The sequence below is a fragment of the Fukomys damarensis genome, unplaced genomic scaffold, assembly GCF_012274545.1.
Source record: "Fukomys damarensis isolate Sample0158 unplaced genomic scaffold, DMR_v1.0_HiC HiC_scaffold_29, whole genome shotgun sequence".
NCBI lineage: Eukaryota > Metazoa > Chordata > Mammalia > Rodentia > Bathyergidae > Fukomys > Fukomys damarensis.
In genome coordinates, this window is record NW_022900941.1 from 17,581,943 (window position 1) to 17,601,699 (window position 19,757).

The 19,757-nt window shown below is 34.5% G+C and overlaps 1 protein-coding gene and 1 pseudogene across 3 annotated transcripts in view; one reads left to right on the forward strand and one right to left on the reverse strand.

Moving 5' to 3' along the window:
* The window catches only part of Rab3gap1 (RAB3 GTPase activating protein catalytic subunit 1), a 112,194-nt gene that overhangs the window by 21,230 nt on the left and 71,207 nt on the right, over positions 1-19,757 (forward strand). For all 3 annotated transcript variants that reach the window (XM_010606185.3, XM_033757152.1, XM_010606186.3), the window contains exons 4-5: positions 3,073-3,205; positions 8,475-8,553. In XM_010606185.3, coding sequence (XP_010604487.1) covers positions 3,073-3,205; positions 8,475-8,553 — 212 coding nt within the window. The remainder of the gene's footprint in view (positions 1-3,072; positions 3,206-8,474; positions 8,554-19,757) is intronic.
* LOC109117471 lies at positions 4,017-6,753 on the reverse strand (annotated as a pseudogene).

Genomic DNA, 19,757 nt, shown 5'->3' on the forward strand with positions numbered 1-19,757 from the left:
AAAAAAAAAAAAAAAAAAAAAAGATTATAGTTTTAAAGTGTCCTTATATATTCTGCTTGTGAATCCTTTTTCAGACACTTTTTTCCCCCCTTTAATCCATGGGTTCTTTAATAGTTAATTTTCTGATAAGAGTTTTTTGATGTTCATTTTCTCAAATTTTTTTATTCATTTTTGCAGCACTGGGGGTGTAACTCAGGACATTTACACTGACCTATATCCCTAGTTCTTTTTTATTGTTTGGTCTCACTAAATCACTATGTTGCCCAGTCTGGGCTTCATTTTATATCTTCCTGTCTCAGCCTCCCAGTGTGCTGAGATGATAGACATGCACCACCATTTCAGACTCATTTTCTCAATTTTAAATGTTATTGCTATTGCTTTTTATGGTCTGTTAAAAGAATCTGCCTTTCCCAAAGCATTCCAAAGACCAAAGATAGTCTCTCTTGTTCTTTTCCCTGTGAATATCTTATTAGTCAAGGGCTGTTTAAAATAGCATTTTCTCCCCTACTGAGTTCTGTGGCACCTTTGTTGTAAAGTCAGGTATACTTATATATATTTATAAGTTTATTTCTGGACTCTGTTTCTCTGATCTATTTTGTCTTAATTACTTTAGGACAGTAAGTCTTTAGTCAGTATTCTTATTCATCAGAATTATTTTAGATCTTCTAGGTCCTTTGGATTTTCATACTAGTTTTAGAATCAGCTTGTTGATTTCTATAAAATGGTTGCTGGAATGTTGATGATATTATGTTGAATTTATAAATCAACTTGGGGAGAATTGACTTCTTAACAGTGTGATATCTTTCAGTCCATGTACACATACAGCTTTTAATAGCTCTTTGATAGTAGTATTATTAAGTTTAATCCTAGATATTTGATATGCTTGTTAAGAGTGGTAGTTGTTTTTTTTGTTTTGTTTTTTTTTTTGCAGTACTGGCAATTGAACTCAGAACTTTGGCACTTGCAAGGCAGGCACAGTTGCCACTGAGCTAAATCCCTGGCCTACGTAGTTGTAAAATTTTTACACTTTAAAATTTTTTAACTCTTTCCAGAATTTGTTGGTAATCTATTTTTAAAAGTTGATTTTTGTATATTTATTTTACAACTTTGTAAACTCATCAATTTTAGTAGCTTATTTGTAGATTCTTTTACATATTCTATGTAATCAGGTAATCTGATACAGTTTTATTTTATTCTAACTTTATTGTCTGATTAGATAGTAAAGCCTGGAAAGTTTTGTTGGTTTTTGAGACAAGGTCTCACTCTGACAGTGCTCCTGCCTCAGCCTCCTGAGTTCTGGGTTTACAGGCATGTACCACCACACCTGGCAAGCAAAAGTTATTTTTGATGGATTACTAGATTAATTTTAATGAACTAGAGTTGTCATTTCTATTTCTAATAGTAATTATATATCATACTATAATCTGATGTCAAATGACTATGTCATAATGGAATTAAAGGAAGGACATTAGAGTGTTCATTTTCAGTTGAGGTAAATTATTTCAAAAAGTCTGATTTGGAGATAGAACATGGGTTACCAAATACAACCAGATTCTCCTTCAGGTAGCTTTTGGTAAAGTAATGTTACCTAGAATAGATGATGAGGATCCAGCAATATTTCTTATTTAAAGAGACTATTTCAGCTTTACAGCTAACTTCAAAAAGGGACTTATCTCATTTTTTAGACTTCTGTACTTTTAGTCTTAACTGCTGTATATTGGGCATCCCTTCTAGCAAACTAAGCTCTTTGATTTTTTGTTTTGTTTTGCTTTTCCATACTGGGGTTTGAACTCAGGACCTTGAGCTTCTGAGGCAGGTGAGCAGTGCCACTGAGCTAAATGACCAGCCCTGAAGTAAGGTTTTATGTATGTCACATTACTTATTGCAACTTGATACTTCTTGGGTAGGTTATATATGTCCACTTTAATGTAGGTTACTCTCATATTAAGGTGTATATAGATATAAAATTATGATTTTTAAGTATACATTACAGCTCTTATATAAAATTATTAACTTATTGTTTTATTTATATAATAAGATACCCTTAGGTTGTTTTAAAAATATAGTTCAACTTAATTTAGATTTGTAAATAGCTTGCCAGGAACACACATAAAACATTAAGATAGAGCCATGAAAACATTTTTTTAATGCTTACTTATTCTCAGAATCATTGTTTGTATACTTTCTGTTTAGTTTGGGGCTACCTGTGCTTGGCACAGTGCTTGTTTGGTATTTTCTGTCTTGTAGTACTGCTGTGTTATAAATAACAGCTTCCCCACTGAAAACAGCTGTGGAAGGTTAAAGGCTCTGTGGGAAAAATCCTTTTAAAAATATGTATATAAGGGGCTCTTTGGAACTTAAAATATATGTTTTCTATTTAACAACTTACGGGCTGGGGATTTAGCTCAATGGTTCTGCTGCTGGCCTTGCTAAGCCCAAGGACCCGAGTTCGATCTCTGGTACCAAAAAACAAAAACAAAAAAGACAAACTTGCTTTTTACAATTAAAGAGATTTGAGTACCAAACCTTGAGAAAGAAGCTTAAAGCCCCTCTTTAGCAATTAAGTGCTACAAATGTCATATCATTTAAATTGATTCTTTCTACAAACTACTACTATGAAGCAATTTCTGATGCTACATGCTATGATAGAGATGTTAGCAAAAAACATCTATAAAACAGTTTATTTTACTGTCTTTTTTCCTGGTTTTTAAAATTTAATCATTTTTAGTTTAGTTTAAAGTTACCAGTAGAAATTCTGTTATTAATAGAGAGGTTTTTATGTGTATACGAAGAGCATGGAATTTACTATGTATTCATGATTTTATACAGGGACTCATAAAATTTTTTGAAAATCAGAATTTTTAAGTCACTCATAGTTAATATCCTAGGAGACATTTTCCACTGTGATAAATCATTTATATTTTCTTTTTGCTTTATGTGGAAGGTAGCTATAGCATGAAACTTCTGTAGATAGTGGATAGAAAAGGGGGGAAAACACTGTGATTAATAAACATAATAGTAACTATCAAGTACTTTATGGTGGATATTTTTCCATTTTATCATTAAATACAGGGTATATTTACTTCTGGAACGTGGGAAGAAAAATCAGATGAAATTTTCTTTGCTGACTTCAAGTTTTCTATTACTCATCATTATCTTGTACTAGAGTCCACTGATACAGAAGGAAAAGATGAAGTATCAGAAGGTAAGTTTTTATAAAGTCTTGACTTTTAAGAGTGGTTATAATTTTTAATTATGAATTTATGCCTGAAACCACAGATAGTATCAAATCCTACATGTACTATTTTTTCTAAAAATAAATTTATGATAAATTGTAATTTATAAGCTGGGCAGAGTAAGAGATTGACAATTACTAATAAAGGAATATAGCAGTATATGATAATAAAATTATCTAATGCTTAGGAATTATTTCTGGAATTTTCTGTTTAATAGTTTGGACTGCATTTGGTAACTGAGTCTATGGAAAGCAAAGCTGTGTATAAGGCAGTACTAATGTATTCCTCCTTACTTGTTCAGAAAAAAAGATATAGGTTGTGTGTTAAGATTTTTTATAGTTAAAGTAGATTATTGTCTGTAGGTGTAGGCCTGCCTTTTCTTATGCAGGAACAGCATTATATTATTTTTTTTCTTTCTCATAATTTCTCCAAAATATGGAGAATACAAATACAAGCACTTTATTTTAAAATGCAAACACAAAAGATTGATGTAAATCCAAAAGGTTTAAATTCTTCCATTTTGGATAATTCAGTTAAGAACCTATGCGAGTTTGTTTCTAGGAGCTATTGCATCATTTGACTCTATGAAGGAAAATGAATTCTGAAAATTAACATGGTTTTCAGTATTTCAAATCTCACTATTACATAAAAACCTAGAGAGACAAATAATATCCAATGACTTTAAAAGATAAGCTAAAAGACTTCTTTGCTGTATTCAGCTTTGCCAGTGTTGGCCAGGTCTGTTTAATGTACTATATACCCCAAGAAAATATACCCATTTTATAATTTCTTACAAAATAACAAATAAGGGGTAGATGCAGGAGATGTAGAAGGGGAAAGAGAATTCAAAAAGTCCTTCTCTTTGGTGACTTTCACCTCAGAATCATCAAAAAGACACCATTTTCCTTCATACTCCTTTCAGCTCTGCAGTGGACAGAAAATTTGGTTCTCAGATCCACTCACTTAAATGCCTGTTTGGTTGCTAGATTCCTTGTTCCTATCCATTTTGTGAGTCCCATTAGTATTGTTAGTCTCAGAACTTCTTTCAGGAAATGTACTGGCAGCCTGATCAGGATTAAGTGCTTTGTTGTACAGTTCATAATCTGTAGTGTTTACATTTTTTTGTTGTTGGGTGGGGTGTAGTGGCACATCCCTGTAATACCAGCACTCGCAAGGCTGAGGCAGGAGGATCACTGTGAGTTTAAGGTCAGCCTGTGATGCCTAGTAATTTTAAGACCAGCGTGAACTACATAGTGAGACTTTGTCTCCAAAAAAAAAAAGTTACTTGGCTGTGTATGTTCACCAACTCTCGTCAATACTTCATCATTGCAGTTTTCTACTGCACTCCTCACTTCCTTCTCATTCATTGACTCTGGCTTACCTACTTCACACATCTGGTCAACCACAAAATTTTCCTTAAGTAGTCCTAAGCTATTGAAGTCTGTGACTTTATAGAAGCTGTGTAATACCCACTGCTAATTGTAATATCACTATTCATTATAATTGGAAATAATCCGGAGCTGTCATTAGTTGATCTTTTACGCCATTCTAATAACAGTTTAGGAGGTATCAATAAAGGAATGTTAATCTTGGGAAGTCCACCAATGCAACTTTCAAACTTTAAGCCACTAGCCACACACAGAGCACTTCAAATGAATAGTTATAATTTCAGGTATTTTGTCAGATAGATCACTTTGGAAATTTTCACAGGAATATTTATCTTCTGTAATCCTGGCTACTGAATTAAATTGTGAAATTGCCCATCTCAAGATCTTCAGTTTTGTTTTTAGCTCTGGAGAAATTTCAGAACTTTCCTTTACTTTGGAAAGCTCATCTTCTTGTACTGGCCTATTGATATCCTGAAAACTTTCTCTTCTTTCTGTTAAGCTTTTATATTCCAAGAAATGAGTCCTTAATACCAGTTGACCTTGAAATAATTTTTCCACTAGTTCAAAACCAGTTTGGCCAGGGATTTAGCTTAGTGGTTCTGCCACCTGTCTCGCAAGCACAAGGACCTGAGTTCGATCCCCAGTACCAAAACAAAACAAAACCAATTTTCTCTACACCTTTATTGATGGGCTTCTTTAACATCCATAGATATAATATTTTTTAGGGATTCAAATCTACAACCACCATTACTTGTTTTATTGCTTTTGTACTCTTCAAAATCATACTAATTTTCTTTAGATTGACTTTTGGATCATTGGTTTGTTGTCAGTTTTCCCAGAGAATTTAGAAAGAATGCTGAGTTGCTTTGTTGCAGACTTTACCCAGTGTATTTTAACTCTTGATTTCTCTTGTGAGGGTCTTGTGCTCTCATTTTCAGAAACATACTTGGGATTACTTTAGAAGAAGCCTCCAATGTATCACCAGTAGCTTTTCTTTATCTTTAAATTTTTGTTATTAATTCCATTTATTTATTTATTTTTGGTTCTGGGGATCGAACTTCGGACCTTGTGCTTGCGAGGCAGGTGGCAGCACCACTAAGCTAAATCCCCGGCCCTTGCTTTTCATTTTGAACTACTTTGTCTCTGGTTCTCATCCAGTGATTGGTGTTCTTTGGAAAATAGCTTTTTTCTTCATGTTACCAAATTGAGTGTCATGTTTTCTTTTCCTATTCCTTTTTGAGGGTTTTTCTTAGTCCTGAGAATTCCTCATTTTATCCATCTCTGTGCTAATAATTTTCATTTTCTCTTTCTGATGAGCTTTTTCTTTTATCTTGTAGATACTTCTGCCTCATTTTTTACTTCTTCTTTTGGGATTTGGCATGTTTCTTAAATGTTTTCTAAAATACATTGTAATACTTGTTGTCATGCTGTAGATATCCTTCATGCATAGAGTTAAGTTCTCTGAGTATGTGAAGCGGTCATCTTGGCTGAATAGCAAGTTTGTTAGTGTATCTCTCTGGATATAAGTGAAAACTAGCCTGAAGCAGTTCAGCTGAAATGATTAAGGACTTTAAACTGCATCTAAATAGGTTTATAACTTGCAAAACAATCTTCTTTGCAATTTCCCTTATCTCTTTGATTGGCTTCATCCTTCAACACCTTTCTTCTTTAAAATAATATTAAATAAATGCTTCACTCCAAATTTAAAACCAGTACAAAAGTATAATACCTGAAGTACACTATGAAGATAATATATTTTTTTAAGGTAATATACATTGCCAAGATTATTCATTCTCACAAATGGCAGCAAGTTTTCTCTCTTCTCACAGTTTATAGGTAAGAACTGTGCTGCAGGAACAACTTGGTCAATTTTTTATCTTCTATATTCAGAAGCTTTTTCTTCATTTTCTTGAGTCTGTAAAATCTAAAGCTCCTTTTAGTTTCCTTTTTTTTTTCCTGAAAAAATTTCAAGGAAAGTCTTTCTTGGATGGACTACTGAAAGCCCATTATTTTCACTAGCTATGACACCAGGGATTTTCTTCACAAATCCCAAGGAGTTGACAAGAATTTATAAAGAGCAAGTGTAAGCAGAAAATTTATCTGGTCATAGCCTGGCCCACCGCTCGCATGCAGCCCTGGACCCCTTTGATGCTCAAGTCCCTGGCAGTGCCCAGGAGGAAGCTCGAGAGGTGCTCCCCAGTGAGCCAAGGGAAGCTGCCATGATTTCCTCAGTGAGGACCCCGGGTGTCTGCTGATCCACACCACTTTGGTTGGGGTGGCCCCACACTCACCAGCACTGGGTCCTTGCCCCCCACCCCACCCCCAGGACTCAGGCCTTTAAAACAATTAGGTAACACCAGCTTTCAGATTTATAAACTAGGACAGATAACACTGACCATGCATATGCTAGAAAACTATATAGCAAAAATAAAATAATTAGCATATGAATATGTGGACTTCAAGAGTAAGAAGAAGAAGGAAATTGGGTATAGTTGTAGTTGGCAGGAAGTCTGACAATAGCCCGAGGATATATCTCTCCCACCCCTTGTTCCCTTCCTTCCTTTCTTTTTTCTTATTATTTTTAAAATTTATTTATTTATTTATCTTCTATTTTTTTTAACCAGCTTGAATTGAACTCACTATGTAGCACAGGCAGGCCTCAGACTTGCAGCAGTCCTCCTGCCTCAGCCTCTCAAGTGCTAGTCCATCCCTGGCTCAAAATCAAACATTCTGGTACTTTTTTTTTTTTTTTTTTTTTTTTTTTTTTTTTTTGGTACCAGGGATTGAACTCAGGTCCTTGAGCTTGCAAGGCAGGCCACCAAACCGCTGAGCTAAATCCCCAGCCCCCATTCTGGTACTTATTAATGAAGGAGACTTTTCAAGATAGAGAAAATTTAAATGTATTAATTTAAGGAAATACATCAATTAAAAGCTATTAAATAAGGTGGTTTTTGAATTGGTGTTTTGAGATGAACTGATGCAGAAGACTGGTATATAAGAATAAGAGAAGATAACTGTATTTGAGGTGGTTAAGGCATTATTGCTTGTATGTGCAGTATTGTATAGTTTCCTTTATTTAGCTGTGATTGAAGCTGTAACTAATGTTGAAGTTACAAACCATCAGCTTAGTTATTTATAAATATGCAATTAACACTTTTCATCAGAAATCAGAAGATTTGTGCACTGGTCTTTTATTGCTTATTTTTGGTTAAGTGGAGTGTCACATCATTAGTATAGTCCTATTTATTTAAACAAATTAACAAATTATAAATTTGCTAAGCAGTTATAGAAACCCAACAAAAGTGAATATTTTTATGCACAGATAGTCCTTATGCTTTAAATTTATGTGAGTATAAAAATACTAGACTTTATTTTGAATTACAGTTTAAATGTTAAAGATACATGGATTAGAGGTGTAAAGCTGGATACAGGTTTACAAAAAGTTTTAAGACGGCCAGGGTCACAGAAAAGGCTTGAGTGATAATAATGGAATTTACAGATCTCTTCAGAAGAGTGTTGAAGAAAAGTAGAGACGAGGTGAGGCCAAGAAGAACAAATGATGGTTTCTAGTATGGGTGAGGAATTGTTTGAGGCATGATTTACGAGTAGAAATTGTATGAACATAGGAATGATATACCATTCCTAATTTTTTTTTTAATAGATTGGCTTTGTTTGAAGAAAGGAAAAGAGTATCACCCTCCTGGCCTCAAAATCTTAGAGCTAGCCATAGATGTAAATCTTTAAGCAACACAAAACTATGTAGGCTAGTAAAGTGTATGTTTTCTCAAAACATATTATAAAATTCTACCTTAAAATGAACATGCTCTTTCATTGTTAAATATTTTTATAGATGCTGTTCCACAATCTATGCAAGATTTGCTGTGTATGAATAATGACTTTCCTCCGAGAGCACATTGCCTGGTGAGATGGTATGTATACATTTTATTCAGGTATCTTTTATTATTGGTGTCAGGGCGATCCAAGACTGCCCCTGCTTCCAGTGACTTATTAGGAGGACTCACAGGACAGCATCTGGTTAGTTGTACTTAGAGCTGATTTATTACAAAAACATAGGACAAAGCAAAATCAGCAAATGAAAAAGACACATGAGGTCAAGCCCAGTGGAGTTACATAGGTTATATTCAGTTCCCTTGGAAACATGTTGTGACAATACAGTGAAACATTGCTTATCAGGAAAGCAGGTTAGATGCTCAGCCTTTAAGATTATAAATGTTGGGCTGCTCAGATAGGCATCCTCTGGTTAGTATATAGCAAAACTTTAGTTCCAGCAATAAAGCAGATGTTTAGCATAAATCACATTTTCATATAACACTATCAGTTCTGGAAATAGTTAGAACCCTCTCTAAATTTAAATTTCCAGATGCCAGCCAAGAGTCATCCTTGTAGACAGGCTTTTCTAAGGAAAGCAGGTGTAGGCTTGCTCTTAACTCTTCTGCATGGTATGCTTCATAGTCTAGGGTAGTGCTTAACTACAGTTTTGATGACTAGCATGTAACACTTTGAAATTTTATTTTGTTGGAAATTGAATTGATAAATTGTTGATCAAAGTTATGTGATAAAATCAATTTGTGTCTAAACTATAATGTGATACATTGAGGCATATCATTTAAAAGATCACTTCTATCTTTTTCAGTTATTAAAAAGACTGTGAGCTTTATTTATATTGGAGGGGTGGTAGTAAAACATACCTCACAAAATATTCTTTAGTGTGAGAAGGTGGTCAAGAAAAGAGACCTAGCTAAAGGAAGTTATGATTTTAAATCATTGCTGATGTAGATTGATCTTTTGATTTTTTTTTTTTTTATTAAGGAAAAACTGCTAAGGGAAGTTTATAATATCTACGTTTCTTTAGTCATTGTGATCAATCTAGAGAATGGACATTTTAGAAAAAGAGAAAACTGGCTGTGTATGGTATTGTATACCTATAATCTTAGCTACTTGGAAAACTGAGGCAGGATGATCACAAGTTTGAGGTCATCCTGGTCAATTTAGAGAGAGTGTCTCGAAATAAAAAAATCAAAAGGCCTGTAAATGTAGCTCAATACACCTGGATTCAGTCTCCAGTACCACAAAATAAAAAATTATCTACAAGTATACATAAACTGGATAATATTTCATAAAGATTTCTGTTTTAATAGTCTTTTTTAAAACAGTGAACATAACTGAAACAACTTTAGGAAGAAGGAATTTAATATTCTTAATTGCCCATTTTTTTAAAGAAGGAATTTAATACAAACATTAAATCATATTTCATTTAATACTCCTAGATTCTGTTCTAGTCTCCTAAAACGTGATTATATGCATTTAGTATGAATACATTAGATGGCAACATGATATTATACAGCCTGGGCTGTGCATGTGCATACATTTATTCAACATTAATTAGATGCCTGTGGTTGGGCCAGACACTGAAGTAGACTAACAGATTTAATTCCTAGCTAAGGTATTTATTGTTTCTTCAACTTTGGAAAATTATGTAATTTCTCTAAATTTGTACATTGTTAAACTCAGGATAATAAATACACCTTTCAGGTAGTTGTGATAATTAAATAAGATCATGGTATAATAGGCTTATCGAAATAGGAATGCTGTCACCTAATTGCTGTTCAGCCTTTTAATATGCTTACACGTAGTCTATGGCTAAAAACATTTGTTGAGTCAATAAATATATGCAAACTTCCTACTTTTAAAAATGTTAGCAGGCAATAAAATTGATTTGGGGGAGCAAGGGAGTGACTAGATCTCTGAATTTATAAATATATATATAAATGTGTGTGTGTATATATATATATATATATATATATATACACACACACACACACCTATATAATGTATATATATAATGTATTTTTAACTACTACAACAGTCGAGATATAGAACAGTTCTATAACCCCCTTTTAAAAAAGCCTTGTCTCCTCATAGTCACAATAGTCACACTTCTACATCCTTGTAATTCTGGGATCATTGATCTATTTTTGGTCACTGCTTTTATTGTTTCAAAAATGTTTTATGAATGGCCTTACAAAGTATACAATAATTTGAGATTGGCTTTTATGTAACATAGTATCTTTAAGATTCTTTGAAATAATTGTGTGTCATTAGTTTCGTCCTTTTATTATTAAGTATTTTATTGTAAGGATGTACCACAATTTAATCATGCATTCATTGAAAGATATTAGGGTTGTTTCTAGGTTTTGTCATTTATGAATAGAATTACTGTAAATATTTGTCCATAGATTTTTGTGTAGATATTCATTTCACTTTAGTAAATACTTTTTGGATTGCTAAGTCACATGCTTAAGTGTATGTTTAACTTTATAAAGAAGCCAAGCTGATTTGCAGAGTAGCTGTACCATTTTGGGTTCTCACCAACAGTGTATGACGGTTCCATTTGCTTCATATTCCCACCAGGACTTAGTATTGTATTTCTGTTTTAACCCTTCTAGAAGTGTGTAGTTGTATCTTACCCTAATTTTAAATTTTGAACATCATTCATGTTTTTATCTGTCCATTGTATGAACTCTATTGAAGTATCTGTTCAAGTCTTTTGTGTATTTTTGGTTGAATTGTTTTCTTACTGTTGAGTCTTGAAAAAAATTTTTTAAATATATTCTGTATGTCCTTTTTAGAATGTGTGATTTGCAAGTATTTTCTCCCATTCTGTAGCTTCTTGTGGTTCTCTTACTGATGCCTTTTTTTTTTGTTTGTTTGTTTTTTTTTGAGACAGAGTCTCACTATTTTGTTGAGACTGACCTGAACTCACTATGTAGCCTAGACTGGTCTTGAACCCACAGCCATCCTGCTGCCTCAGCCTCCCCAGTGCTGGGATTACAGGTGTGCACCACTATGCCCAGCTACTGATGTCTTTTTTAGCGAAAACATTTTTAAATTCAAGTTCAGTTCATCACCTTTTAATTTTGTAGATTGTGCTTTGGGTTGCCATATTTAAGAACTGTTGTTTAGTGTCACAAGTTTGCTCCTATTTTTAAAAAAGTAGACTTAAAATTTTGAAATAGGCTCCCCTATGTAGTTCAGGCTGACCTTGAACTCTATTTGTAGTCCAGGCTGTCCTTGTGGCAATCCTCCTGCTTCAGCCTCCTGAGTGTTGAGATTAAAGCTTATACCACCATGCACAGCTAAAATTTGGAAATAATGTACATAGTACAGACAGTTTTAATATATCCCCTCCTTCAGTTTCCCGTATTGTTAACAACCTATATTACCCTGGTACAAGTGTCAAACTGAGAAACCAACATTATTTGCTAAATATTATTTAAATAGTTTTTCCCATTAATGTCCATATTCTGTTTCAGGACCCAGCCTAGGGTACCATATTGCGTTTACTCATGCCTCCTTAGGTTTTGCTCTGTGAAAGTTTCTCAGTCTTTTTGTTTTGTTTTTCATCAACAGTTTTGAGATACTGGTCATGTATTTTGTGTAGAATCTTCTGTAATGTAAGATGGTCTTAAGGTTTTCTTCTGCTTTGGTTATGCATTTTTGGAAAGAACATTGCTAAAATGAAGTGTTCTTTTCATTATATAGCATTGTGGAGTATATGTTTTCTTTTATTTCTCTCCTCTCTTGCTTTTGGGTTTTGTTTTTGTTTTCTGAGACAGGGTCTCTGTATGTGGTTCAGGCTGGCCCTGAACTTACTCTGTAGCCCAGGCTGTACTCTAACTTGGGATTCCAGATGTGTGCCACCACACTGTCTATGTTGATTTCCTTCATCGCTGTCTTTTAGTTTTCAGTATATCAATCCTGTAAATATTTTGTTATATTTATACTTATTCTCAAAAGAGCTAATGTAGGGCCGGGGATTTAGCTCAGTGGCACTGCGCCTTTGTTGCAAGCCCCCCCACCAAGCAACCCCCCCCAAAAAAAGAGCTAATGTAATGATATTATGTAAAATGTTTCTCATTTCTGTTTATTACATATGTATAGGAATATGACCGGTTTTATATATTAATTTTGTGGAGGGTTTTTAATTTGTTTGTTTGTTTGTTTGTTTGTTTTTTTGGTACTGGGAATCAAAGTCGGGATCTTGTGCTTGGCACCACTGAGCTAAATCCCTGGCCCTGTATGTTGACTTTGTATTTTATAATCTTGCTAAACTCAGTTCTAGAAGAGTAGTTTTCTGTGGAATTTTCTGTGTAAACAGTGTGTTCTAGATAGTTTCATTCCATTTGTGTGTCTTTGTTGTTTTGTCTTTTTCCTACTCTCAGGGGAAAGCAGTTAATCTTGTTAATGATATTTGTTGTCAAGTTATTCATAGATTTTTCTTAACAGGTTTCAATAGTTCCTTTCTAATTTTTCTTTGCTGAGAGGTTTTGTTTTTGGCAGTTTTTCCCCCTAAAATAAGCGGATGTTGAATTTTTGTCAAATGCCTTTTCTGTTTAAATTGATTTGATGTGATGTTCTATCTTTAGATTTTTAATATGGTGGCTGTATTGATTGATTTATATTTAACCAGATTTTCATTCTCAAGATAAACCCATGTCTTTTGGTGTTATTTGTGTTTATACATATATGTATTGTTGGATTTGATATGTTAGTATTTTGGGGAGACTTTCATTTTTCTGTTAACAAGGAATATTGTTGGTCTGCTGTGGTTTTTTTTCTTATACTTTGCTTTTAGTATCAGAATAATAAGGCTGGCCTCATAATGTGTGAAATTGACGTTATCTGTATTGGTTCCGTAGAATCTGATCTGGAATTATCCTTTTGTTGAATTACTTCATCAGTTCGAGTGTTCCTTGCCTCCTGTATACCCAGACATCTAAGGAGCCATTCAAAACATAACAACCTTTATACTAATTGGAAAGTCCATGCAGAAGCAATACTTACAAAATTCTAAAGGATACACAAAGAAACTGATGTCCTTAGGATATAGTACAGAAGAATGGTTACATATGTTAAATATATGAAACATTTCAATTTCACAGTCTCATGAGCAAGGACACGGTTGCTGATGATGATAATATCTGACTGATACTGTACTTCTGGAAGCCTAGTTTTCAGGAATAGCCTTATTTATATTTATTATTAGGCTGGGACATGAGTGGTCATTGAATAGCCTAGAACATACCAGATAATACCTTCCCTGGGCTGGTTAAACTTCATGAATCTTAAGAGTTATTAATTCACATTTTCACTGTTAGGCTAAAGTACATGGTTTCATGGTTTCTTAGGTACACACAGACTTTTGTTTCACAATTCCACGATTCTTTTTTTTTTTTTTTTTTTTTTTTTTTTTTTTTTTTTTTTTTGGTACTGGGGATCAAACTCGAGACCTTGTGCTTGTGAGACAGGTACAGTGCCCCTGAGCTAAATCCCCAGCCCTTTGCTTTTATTTTGAGAAAGGGTCTTGCTAAATCACTAAGTTTCCCAGGCTGGGCTTAAATTTGTCATCCTTTTGCCTTAGCATCCCAGAGTGCTGGAGTTACAAGCATGTACCACCAATACCTGGCAATGAACTGGTATCTTAAGAGAATTTTGTCATCTCATATTTCTGGGGGTTTTCTCATAGATTTTTTTAACTTTACATAATTTTTTGTTTTTGTTTTTTGGGACAGGGCCTCACTATGTAGTTCAGACTGCCCTGGAACTCACTATGTAGCCCAGGCTGGTCTCGAACTCCCAGCGATCCTCCTGCCTCAGCCTCCCAAGTGCTGGGATTACAGGTGTGTGCCACCATGCCCGGCTCATAATTTTTTAGCTATAATTTTTAAATTTTATTTTTATTAGTACAGGTTTGAAGTACAGTGTTTGTATTCCCTATGTGGAGCTCGTACATGTACATAACGTATACCGTTTTCTTCCCCTTCCCTCCCTTTTCTCCTTCTTCCTTCCATCTCCTGATCCTCTTCCCATTGGAGAAAAGTGTATCTCTATTTCCTGCTGTCTTTTTTCTTGGTCTTTATTTATAATTTGGATTTGTCATATAAGGGAAACTGATACTTTAGCTTATATGTTGATTTATTTCACTGGACATCCATTTTCCTGCATATGACTCATTTGTCTTTTCTTTATGTCAGAGTAGTACTCGGTTGAATGTAAATACCACATTTTCCTTATCCATCCATTCATCTTTTGATGAATATATAGGTCACTTCCAAGATTTAGCTCTTATAAACTGTGCTACTATAAACATGAGGATGAATACATCACTGTAATATGATGGCTTTAATTCTTTTGAGAAGATACCTAAAGGGGAGTAGCTGACTCAAATGGAGTTTCTAGTTTTAATTGTTTGAGGAATCTCTACACTGATTTTCATAATGATTCTCCTTCTTTACATTCTCAGCAACAATGTGGAAGGGTTCCTTCTTCCACTGCAGCCTTACCAGCCAATTTTTTTTTTTTTTTTTTAAGAGATAGGGTCTTGCTATATAGTTCAGGGTGGCCTTGAACTTGGCCTTGAACTCACTGTGTAACCCAGGCTGGCCTCAAACTCAGGGAAATCCTCCTGCCTTAGCCTCCTGAATCTGGGACTACAGGTGTGTGCCACCACTTCAAGCTTTACTTGATATTTTTTAATCTAAATATTTTTTGTTTGGTTGGTTGGTTGGTTTTTTTGGTACCAGGGATTGAACTCAGGTCCTTATGCTTACAAGGCAGGCGGCGGAACCACTGAGCTAAATCCCCAGCCCTGATCTAAATATTTTTATTTGTAACAAATAGTTGCAGTAAGCAAGACATTACTTTTCCCCACTCCAAAGAAAAACAGAACAGTGGCAAATTTCATTTGATAGCACAGTTCCAATATGTGAATAACCTCCTATTCTTTGTGGTTGGAGTAACTTTATAGTCAGTTGTTCTTAAAACTTATGCCAGACTACTTGTGTCACACAAAAAGAAATGGTCTCAATTCTGTGTATGGGTAGTATGTTCTGTAGGTGCTGAAAACGTGGGAGAAGCAGAACCCACTCTTTCACAAAAACTAAATAATTCAAAGTAGATTTTTCAGTGTCCCCATCCCCTGTAATAAAAAGTAATGCTGGAATCTAGCACCCAGATTTGGTTTTTTCCTGCCTATTTACAGACAGAGTCTCACTATGTAGTTGAGACTGACCTGGAACTCACTGTGTAGCCCAGGCTGGTCTCGAACTCAGAGTGATCCTCCTGCCTCAGCCTCCCGAGTGCTGGGATTACAGTCATGCGCCACCATGCCTGGTTGCCACTTTTATCTTATCCAGACTTTTTAGAGCAGGTGGCACTCATACCCCTAATCCTAGTGCCCTTGAGCCTAGCATTGCACCATGAGTGAATCACACACTCTAAATTCATCCACTTCTGAAAAGGTCCCATCTATAACTGCATGAGGCTTTGAGGGGACATCTAGACACAAGCCGTACCATCCACTTTGTCTCAGTATAAGCTAACTACACCTGCTTGTTTTGGGGTTCCTGTTGCATAGGAATATTGTTTTGTATCCTTTGATTTTTGCCCATGAGTTTGTTTTGGGGTTAAATGTGTTTAATGTATACAGCATACTGTTGGATTTTGTTTTTTGATCCATTCTGCTAGTCTGTCTTTTCATTGAGACCTTGCACATTGAGAGTTACTACTGTGAGCTATTAGCTTATTCCTGTGATTACCTTATTTTCTTGCTGCCGATTCCCTGTCTTTCTATTCTACTTAACTGCTCACCCTACCTGGTGTATTCATTCTAGTAGACCTTTCATCATTGTTCATTTCATTTTCTTTTTCTAGGATATCCTTGAGAATTTTTTTGGAGTGCTGGTTTGGTGGGCATAGATTTCTTTAGGAGCTTTAGATCATGAAAATACCTTATTTCTCCATCCTTTGTGAAAGATAGTTTTGCAAGATCTAGCAGCCTGGCTTGTAAATGGGATTACCTTTATAAGTGATTTGTTGCTTTTCTCTAACCACTTTTAAGATTCTGCTTTTATTTGGACTTCTTAGTTTTTTGCTCTGATGTATCATAGAGAAGTTCTTTTCTGTTTGTGGCCATTAAGGTTTCTATGTGCCTCATTCATGTGTGTTTTAAATTCTTTTCCCTTATTTGGAAAGTTTTATGGTGGTCTTTCAATACACAGGTTTTTTTTTAATGCCATTAGTCTGTCTTCTCATTTTGCCCTTATTAACTTAATCTTACTCTTTGAAATTATTATAATTGTTAAATATTAAATTTATTAAAATTTTGAATGATACAGATTACATCTTAGCAGCTAAAAATAATATATACAAAAGATTTCATGTATATACATTTTCTTCATTAAACTAAAGCTAATATAGCTATAGTGGTAAAAATTTGAAAGCTATTATGAAATAATTTTCACTTATAAATACTCATTTATATCATACTTACATAGTTAGGATAAATTGACCTTGTCAGAATGAGGTAAAGTTAATATATAACTTACATTTTCTTTTACTTTTTTATTTTTTATTTTTTTGAGACAGGATCTTGCTATGTAGTTCAGGCTGACCTTGAACTTACTGTGCAGCCCAGGCTGGCCTTGATCTCCTGGCATTCCTTCTGTCTCAGCCTCCTGAGTGCTGAGATTACATGCTGGGCATTAAATCCAGGGCCTCACACATGCTAAGCTCATACGCTACTACTGAACTTCACCCAGCCTCAAACCAAATTATAGAAGATAGAATTTCAGCATTTGTGTCAGATGCTCAGTCTTGGTAATTGAAGTTTATTAATCTACAGTTTTAACTTTACTTTTATATCGGACCACTGCCAGATTAGCTCTAAGCCTTTTAATTTTTAAAAGAATCTTTAAAAGATTTGTTGGCATGATCAATTTTATGGTCGAGGCTGGTAATAGATCTTAATGATGTGATTTATTGATTTTATTTACCTCCCTTAAATACTTTCTAATGGCTATTTCCTAAAGCTATAATTAGAAATTTATTTTACTAATTGGCATTCCTTATAATAATATACAGTAATACCTCAGTTCACGAATGCTTCTGTTCAGAGTTTGGTTCACAGACAGAAGTGCTTAACAACATTTTGCTTCTGTTCGTGAACTCCACATCAGATGATGAACACAACCGCAGCTATCTTCAAATGCAGCCATCTTCCCCAGAATCATGAAACAAATTAATAATTAAAGTACCATTGTAAATAATCTTGAAAATGACACAGACTTTAACCTTAGTAGACATATGGCAAATGTGAATTGAGATCTCGTCTGAGTAGAAATTGCAATAGGACGTTGCTGTCGGCAGGATAAAGACATCACCACCACCCCCCACAGGCTCCCCCTTTCACCATCCAAACCCAAGAGATAACCATATTCTCAAATGCAGAAACGTTGAATATACGTTAAGTGACAAGGGAACATTGAATATAGGTTGAGTGATTATGGGATCGGCTGGAATTAATATTGCTATTCAATTAACTCATTATGGATTGTGTGGGTGGACACGAATATAACATCAAGAATTCTGAAAAGTGGAAGAGATAGAAGAGAGTCAATATGATATGAGAACTCAGACTGGTGTTGATGGCTTTGAAGACGGAATACAAGAGGCTTGAGTCCAGGAATCTGGGTAGTCTCTAGAACTTGGAAAAATCAAGGAAGAGATTATCCATTTGAGAATCTCAAATCTTTCTCAAGGTGGTAGGTTTGAAAGATTAACAGAAACTGTCCAACCCAAAGAACAGAGAAGAGAAAATTGGAGAAAAATGAATAGCACTTGAGAGATCTGTAGATCAGTGTCAAGTGTCCCAAAACATATTTGTAATGGGAATCCCAGGTAAAGAGAAAAAAAAGACAGAAAAAAGATTCATTTCTCTAAAGCTTCTAGAAAGGACATAATCTTATTGATACTTTGATTTTAGACTAGTAGCTATCCATGTCAGATTTCTGACCTGTACAACTATAAGATAATAATGTGTTCTTTTAAGATACCAAGTATTTCAATTTGTTAAGTAGCAGTATGAACTAATACAGAAGGTCCCTAAGGAGATTCTACTTAGAACAGAAAAATACATTGAGAGGACTGTTGAGTTTAACAGAAGACAAATTTTGTCTCTATGGCTTAACTTTTGTCCATCCTTGTCTTAAAGATAAGCCTTCAGCCTGTAATATTTTAGTCATTGCACAGGAACAGCAGCAACAATCTGCAGTCTTGTGAGCCATATTGGTGAATAATTATTATAGTTGTTAATAAATTCTGTTTTATGATTACTGTTCAACTGACTTATGGTAATGGTGGTATTGTCATCCTGTCTCCTGCACCTTCTGTACTGCAAAGCATAAAACTGCCAAAAACCAACATTGCCTCTTTTCCTGTAGCTATTTCTATCACCTCTCCTCTTCTTTGTAATCTGTTAGTGAGATCTTTAGCTTTCTTTTTTTTTTCTTTTTTTTTCTTTTTATTGAGTTTATTGGTACAATCTAGGTATACAATACAATTACATTCATCATTGGGATTCTGTACCTTTACATAAGAGGTCTTCATTCTCATTTTTCCCCTTATCCCTGCCCTCCCTTCACCCCCTCCTCTCCTCCCCATTTACAAACACTTTATTTCCATTTTTTCAGTTTCTCATATTTTTTCCCTCTCCCTTATTACCTTTCCCCCACCCTTCCCACTTTCCCTACACCTTTAGCCCTTTACTTCCTATTTCACTTATTAATTATCTCATTAGAATCCTGTGTACTATTGTAGTTTTTCACACCAAAGAAACTATTCAGTATTTCAGTTAAAGAAATCTCTGTATGAACATTAAAAATAGGGAATCCTAAAATAAAACTAAAAAGGAAAGTAAAAGAGAAAAGGCAGTGATGTAGGATTTAAATAATCCTTAATTCTGGAGATGAAAATAGTCCCTGAACATATTTAAATTGCTTCTCCCTCTTACAGTCTTATCTTATTCTTTTCTTCATTATTTAGAGAATACTTTATTAGTTTCTGTAAGCAAACCCACGTATATATGACCTTACATATTTAGTACGATGTGTTACCCCTGTACACATGGAAAAAAAAATAAAATAAAAATAAATTAATATTTCTAGACCAATATGGTTGTCCACTTCTGTACAGTGCCAAGTCAACACAGTAAATTGGATGACTTTTTCCAAAGTTGGCAGCACCGTTAAAGTTTCCCAGAATTCAATTTATATAT